Source organism: Ursus americanus, chromosome 26 (assembly GCF_024610735.1).
Source record: "Ursus americanus isolate L20-20 chromosome 26, mUrsAme1.1.p, whole genome shotgun sequence".
NCBI lineage: Eukaryota > Metazoa > Chordata > Mammalia > Carnivora > Ursidae > Ursus > Ursus americanus.
This window is the reverse complement of record NC_142152.1, coordinates 21,894,816-21,901,756: the sequence shown is the minus strand read 5'-3', so window position 1 is coordinate 21,901,756 and position 6,941 is coordinate 21,894,816. Positions and strand designations below refer to the sequence as shown.

The window sequence follows — 6,941 nt, the reverse complement described above, 5'->3', positions numbered from 1 at the left end:
GTGCACACTGGGTGGAGTGGGAAGCCTTAGATAAGCCAGGTGGCCTGCACAGAGCACAGGGCATCTGGGCACTGAAAGGTGAAAGTCACCAGAGACCTATGTGGCCTTCCCCGCATGACCTGTTGACCTGGCTGCAGGGCCATGGATACCAAATGAGAAATCTAGTCCCAGAATAACCTAGTGTTCCTCTCCCTTTTGCCCCCAGTCCCTTTGTGCTCTTACTTGGGGATCTCGGTTGGACTCTTTAGGACACAAGCCAGGCTGCCTTACCATTGCTCTCCTGCTCAGCCAGGAGACCCCAGAGATGTGTGGGGACACGGGGAAGAAAGGAATAGGGTGTACTCCAAACTCCTGGGCATGGAGCTTCAGCCTGTCCATGACCACTGGCCCAAATATCATCTTGTATCCATGGAACCAAAGGAGGTGGGTGGAAAGGCCCCTAGAGACCCCACTACCCGACCCCCTTACTGAGGACACTGAAAGAAGTAGGGAGGATAAGAGGAGCTAGCTAGGCTCAGGAACTGGAAATAATGAAGGATAAATGAAGGTTTGGCTCTCCAAAGCCTGGGCCACTAGCACTGGGCTGGGGCCGGAGGAACTTTAATGCTTGAAAGAGAAAGGCTTTGGGGTGCCTGGGTGGCCCAGTCGGTTAAGCCTCTGACTTGATGTTTGGCTCAGGTCATGATCTCAGCGTCCTGGGCTCTAGCCGGCTGTGGGGCTCCTTGCTTAGCGGGGAGTCTTCTTTTCTCCCTCTCCCTCCCCCTCTCGTACCCCCTTAAAAAGAGAGAGAGAAACAGAAAGGCTTAGGCCTGACAGGTGGTCAACTGCAGACCCTGAATGGCAAGCATGAGACTCCGCTACCCGAGCTTCTATTTAAAGTCCATTGAAAATCATGGAATAGTAGAATGCTGGAACTTCACTCGCTCAGTGTCCAGGTATTGCTGTGGTCACAGCTGCTGTGCCCCAGACCTGGTTCTGGCCAAGCAGAGCTGGGGCCAGAACTGCAGCTGACAGATTGTTAAGATGCTGTCTCAAGAACCCCCAGGCCTGGCTGGAAATGGCAGCGGTCCTGGGCCTGTCCCTAAGGCTGAGAGCCCTGGTGGCCCCATGTGCAGGGACGGGGTTGGGGGTGGGGGGATGCTTCGGTCAGACCCAGAGTAGGGCAGAGGGCCTCTCCAGCCTCAGCCTGGTCACACAGGCTGGTGCTCGCATCCCCTGGTCCCACGTCGGGGCAGAAGGAAGAACCTGGGCCAAGGGGGTGGCAAACTCTAATGCCTCCAGGTAGCGCGGGAGGGAAGTTTGTGGAGAGGCGGCACCGGCAGAGCCTACCTAAAGCGATCAAATTCAGTTGGAGCCCTAACCAGCAAGGGGTGAAATCATCACCAGTTTCCAGATGAAAAACTGAGGCCCAGAGAGGCTCGACGATTTCTGTGAAGCTCTGAAGGCCAGGCGTTTCCCGGGCCACCAGGTCGTCCCTGGCCACAGCCGGTTGCCCAGAAATGAGCGCCTTGACGGACGGCGGGGGGGCGGGGGCCGCGGTTGCTTTAAAGCGCCCGGGCCGGGCGGCGCGGGGCGGGGCGCTGTCGGAGCCGCGGGGCGCAGGGCGCAGCGGCCGGAGCGGGGTCCCCGGAAGCGCCAGCCCGGCGGGCACGGCGGGGCGCCTCCACCTGGGGCGGGGAGGGAGCGGCGAAGGCCCCCGCCCGGCTGAGGGGAGGGGGCCGTAGGGGGCGCAGAGTGGCCCGCGTCGCCGCGGAGATGGCGCGGCACGTGCGGTGACGGTGCCCGCGCCCCGAGGGTCCCAGCCTCGCGCCCCGCGTCGCCGGGCGAGCATGGAGCGCCCGGAGCCCGAGCTGATCCGGCAGAGCTGGCGGGCGGTGAGCCGCAGCCCGCTGGAGCACGGCACCGTGCTGTTCGCCAGGTGAGGGCTCCCCGAGCGCCCCGGGGGTACGGGTGGCGGGTGCCTCGCCAGGAGTGGGCTCCCGGCGGCTGGACCGGCGCCAGCGGAGCGAAGATTGGCCCGCTGCCCTGGCGCCGGGGCGCCTCCAGATGTGCGCCAGAGGAGCGGGAACGGCGACGGGTGGCGCAGCCCCTTGGGCGCTTCCCCCCCCCCCCGCCACGGGGGGCGCGTTTGCGGCGACTCCCCGGGGGGGGGGCAGGCGGGGGTCCTCCGGGGCGGATCTCCTTACACTCTGGCCAGGAGGCGCTGGTCTCCGCGCTGCGCCCCCTCCGTGGTTCTGCTCCTGAGTTCAGCCCTTGGGTGGTACCTGAAGGGGTGCCCCGAGGGCTCCTGCGGGGAGGCTGTGCCACGGCCTCTGGACCGAGGGCGCGGTCCAGGCCCTAGGAGTGACACGGCCAGCAGCCAACAGAAGGATAAATCTTTCCGAGGAAGGGACCAGGCTAGGACCAGAGAACCACCAGGGAAGGAATGACAGACCCCCATGTTTCACCACTGGGGAGAGGGGTGAGGGGTGCGCAGACCCCAAGGGGAAAGGAGGCCAGTCTCCAACCTTACCTTGAGAGTCTCTAGGTAACTCCTCTGCCATCCCCAGAGGCAGTGCTCTGTCACCATGGTTTCTCAGGAGGTTTGGCTCCCAAAGCTGGCCCAGAACTTCTGAGGAGGCTTTCGCAAAACCTCTTCCCCAAAGGGGGAATACATTTGTGGGGTGACACAAAAGCCAAACGAGCCCTCTCAGATGGGACTGAGAGCTTCTGCTTGTGCCACTGTTTTCTCTGTGGGCTTAGGGACCCTCTGTGGTTCTGCTACTTCGGAGCTGTGTGACTATAGGCAGGTTACTTAAATTCTCTGAGCTTCTGTTGCCTCCTCTATAAGGTTGGGTAACAGCAATACCTACTGCTTAGGATTGTGAGGGATACGTAAATTAACCACATGTAAAGTGCTCAGTGTCCAGTAAGTGTAAGGAGTTCTTAAGAGCACCGTTATCATCATTGGCCCAAGCCCCTGTAGACATGATGAGACTAGGAGGTTCGGACCCAAGAGAGGAAGGAAGAGAGAGAAAGAGAAAAAAGAGAGAAGGGCTTTCCTATTTGAGGTCCCCTCCCTGTCCCAGGCCTCTGAACTGTTTATGGAGGGGCTGCTCTATGCCGGGTCCTATGAGAGGCCTAGGGACTCATTGCTCTTTTCAGGGTGCCCCTCGGAGCCAGTGGAAGAGGCGGGAAAGGGGCACCAGCACAGCTGGCAAAGGGGTCAGTGCCGGGTTGGAGGGTGGTTCTGGCTTCCAGCTGAATCCCTGCTCCCCACCCTCACCCCACCCCACCCCACTGCCGCTGGGCCGGGCCACCGGGAGCCAGGGCTCCTGGGGCTGGCTGGGCCTACAGGGACCGCAGGGCTGATGTCTGGGCCTCCCCCCACAGGCTGTTTGACCTGGAGCCCGACCTTCTGCCGCTCTTCCAGTACAACTGCCGCCAGTTCTCCAGCCCGGAGGACTGCCTGTCTTCCCCCGAGTTCCTGGACCACATCAGGAAGGTGAGGCGGAGGCTGAATGGCCTCAAGATCCAGCAGAACGCCCTCCCGGGAGAGAATGAGAGACTCGGACTAGGGAAAGTTCCTTCTGCCCTGGCCTGGTCTCATTCCCCTTCTTCTGCCCCCCACCCCCACCCCATGCCAGAGGCGTCTGCTCCTTGCCGTCTGTGCTGAGCTGGGCAGAGCCTGGGGCCCCCTGTGCTCAGCCAGCTGGTCCCTGCTCCACCCTCGCCCTCAGTGTTGTCCCCGACTCCTGAGGGTGGTGTTGGCACTGATCCACGAGGGGTCATCTGCCTATGACAACATGACAACCAAGCTGGGGTTCCCGTAGAGGCTCGTGACTCTCACAGTGCCTCAGTTTCTCCTTGTCTGGGGCAGACAGCACGGTCCCGCTGCTGTTTAGGGCTTTGAGACCCTCAGAGGAGAGGAGCTGCCGTCATAGAATAACATTAGCAGTTTGGCCACATGTTGAGTGCCTACTGTATGTAGACACAGATGGCCTTGCGTTTCTTTTCTTTTCTTTTTTCTTTCTTTTTTTAAGATTTTGTTTTATTTTTTAAAGTAATCTCTACACCCAGCGTGGGTCTCGAACTTACAACCCTGACTGAGATCAAGAGTCGCACGCCCCACCGATCCAGCCAGCCAGATGCCCTGGGGCCTTGCATTTCTGATCCTGGAGAACTGAGGGTCCTGACTGACCTCTCTTACTCCTGGTTGGGACCCCCAGGTTCCGGACTGTGGTTGTGAGCAGGTGGGATTGCTCTTGTCTCTCCGGTTCACTGCTCCCTTGGCCTTGGCAGGTGATGCTGGTGATTGACACTGCAGTGACCAATGTAGAGGACCTGTCCTCGCTGGAGGAGTACCTTGCTGGCCTGGGCAAGAGGCACCGTGCAGTGGGTGTGAAGCTCAGCTCCTTCTCGGTGGGTAAAGGGGCGCTTCCTGCCCCAAGGCCACCACTCTCCCAGTGCTCCCTGTCTGTCTGTTCTTTCTCTCCATTCCCATACCTTCAGATGACTAGGGCTGGGGGGCTGCAGCTGTTACTTCCGTGCTGTGTGACCCCTGGCACTGCCTTGACCTCTCTGAGCCTCCGATTTTTCTTCCCTGGTGTGGCTTCTCTTAGAACCATGGAAAGTTAAAGAGCCTCTGGGGTTAGCCAGTCTGCTCAGTTTCCTATCGCTGGGTATAAAACCATCCCAAGCAAACGACTTCGATCTCTCTGGGTGCAGTGGGGCAGTGCTTTTGTTCCACGCGGTGGGGCTGGAGGCACTCATGGACCACACTCGGCTGGGAGCTCAGCCGGGGCTGCTGCATCCAAGATGGCCCGTCATCCTTCAGGGTCTCTCTCCCTGTGGCATCTCATTATGTGGTGGACTCGCTGAGCTTCCTTGCCGAGTGCCAGCTGAGTCCCCAGAGGGCAGAACCCCAGTGTGCCAGCCCTCTTCCGACCCCTGCTTGCATCCCCCGTGGTGACGGCTCAGGGTGAGGGACTCCACTCAGGGGGCGTGAAGCCTCGAGGTGTGGCTCACCGGGGGCCGCTGACGTGACAAGTCTGCCACAGAGTCCACTCCCCCTGCCAGATGGTAAGCGCCCCGAGGAAGGGACCGAGTTAGTCTTGGCCTCTCTATCTCGGGCACTCGTACCGGGCCTGTCTTTAGTGGATGTCCGGTAACTCTTCGTGGAAGAAGTAAACCATATTTTGTTCTGACAGTAACAAATGAGAGCCATTATTATTCTTGAAGGCCTACTGTATACAGATGCTGTGCTTTCTGTAGATGACCTCCTTTGCGAGTCCCAGCAATCCAGTGAATTGGAACTTTCACTTTCCCTGTTTTACTGATGAAGCAGCGGAGGCTCCGAGAGGTCACAAAACTTGCTCAAGGCCACACAGCTCATCAATGGCAGAATCAACAAGTGAACGCGGGTCTGTCTAGTTTCAGAGTCTGGGCTCTTCACACCGTGAGCGCAGCCTTGCAGAGGACGAAACGTAGGCCTGGGGGCAATGACTTTACTTGCTCTGAGCCGGAGTCCCAGGCAAGGCCTTGGCCCTAGTCATGGGGTGATTGCAAGGCTGGGAATGGAGTGAAATGCATAGTTCACTATAAAGCCTCACATTTAAGGGGAAAGAGGGGGTCCCACGTGGTACCCCAGGATTGGGGCACAAGCCAGATCAGGAAGCATGGACACTGTGCAGGAGAGAAGAAAGGTCCGGGCCTCAGTTTTCTTACCTGTGGAATGGAGCGATGCCTGCCTGCCTTCAGGAATGACAAGGTGCTACTTGCCTCTGCAGACGGTGGGGGAGTCCCTGCTCTACATGTTGGAGAAGTGCCTGGGCCCCGCGTTCACACCAGCCGTGCGGGCCGCCTGGAGCCAGCTCTACGGGGCCGTGGTACAGGCCATGAGTCGAGGCTGGGATGGCGAGTAAGAGGCGGCCGCTGCTCGGCAGCCTCCACTTGGAGGCCCCCGTCCGTCTGTGTCTGCCTGTCGCTGTGTGTCTGTGGTCGCCCAGGCTCCCTTAGGCCTCCCTGCATCTTGGTCCTTGTCCCCTTGGCTGTTCCGGAGAGGTGATAGAGCTGGACTGGGTCTCTGTCCCCTTACCTCCAACCGTAGACAGGGATGGGTGGCTTTTCCTTCAGGAAGGGGCTTCTGGATTTCCCTGCACCCCCAGTAGCTTCTTCCCTTCCTGCCTTCTCTTCCCTCTGGCACACCCCCCTCCTCTAGGAGAGAGCAGTGTTTTGGTCACAGAGGTGGCATGGGGCTGGGAAGGTGGAGAGCTCTGAGAGCATGGGTGCTTGTCAGCCACCCACGTTGGGTGGGCCTGGGCCAATAGGGGAGTGGGCGGCTGAGCTTCGGGGACCTTCCCATTTTGCCTGCCTTCCATGCTTTTCTCTCCCAGGGGCATTGCCTTTCACCAGTAAAGAGGAGGGACTTTTTTAGCCTTCATGGTGGAATCCCAGGTAGTGGGAGCAGGTAGTCAAGGGAACCGCTGAGGACGAGAGAGTTGACCTCATCTGGGTCTCAGATGCCCCTGCCAGAGTAGATTTTTCTCTTGCTGTATCCCATTCCCCCATTCAAGCTGCTGCTGGGGGCTTCTTTAGTACCCCTCTGCAGGAACCAGCCAGCCAGCCAGGAGGGGTGGGGCTGGGGAAGCGCAAGGAAGGAGGGGTGATTTCCTTGCAAAGGGGCCTGGGTTCTGGTGGCTGTTCCTTACCACCCCCCTCCAGCAGGGCTGGGTCTTATCTCCCTCCAGCCTCCTTTCTGCCGCCGCTCACACCGACTGTGGGGCCACAGCTCCCCACGTTTAATACCTGGTGTGTGCCTGGATGTAGGCTGCTGGATAGAAGAGAGAGTGGCGGGAGAAGTCCTCCGCTTTTGCCCCAAGCTGTCTGCACTTTTACCTTCTGCTTCGTGCCGTGGTTGTATAAACTCATGAGGAATAAACCTGTTCTGTGTGCCTCTCTGA

The 6,941-nt window shown here is 59.5% G+C and overlaps 1 protein-coding gene across 1 annotated transcript; it reads left to right on the top strand.

Annotated features, from left to right (window-relative positions):
* Positions 1-1,619: 1,619 nt before the first annotated feature.
* On the top strand, positions 1,620-6,941 carry NGB (neuroglobin). Its single transcript, XM_045807981.2, has 4 exons — positions 1,620-1,918; positions 3,373-3,484; positions 4,282-4,401; positions 5,769-6,941. The coding sequence occupies exons 1-4, from the start codon at positions 1,830-1,832 to the stop codon at positions 5,901-5,903; spliced, it is 456 nt and encodes a 151-aa protein (XP_045663937.1). The 5' UTR covers positions 1,620-1,829; the 3' UTR covers positions 5,904-6,941.

Coding starts and splice junctions, on each gene's coding strand:
- NGB (XM_045807981.2), top strand. CDS start 1,830: ATGGAGCGCCCGGAGCCCGAGCTGATCCGGCAGAGCTGGCGGGCGGTG. Junction 1,919..3,372: donor GGCACCGTGCTGTTCGCCAG/GTGAGGGCTCCC, acceptor CTCCCCCCACAG/GCTGTTTGACCTGGAGCCCG. Junction 4,402..5,768: donor TGAAGCTCAGCTCCTTCTCG/GTGGGTAAAGGG, acceptor TTGCCTCTGCAG/ACGGTGGGGGAGTCCCTGCT.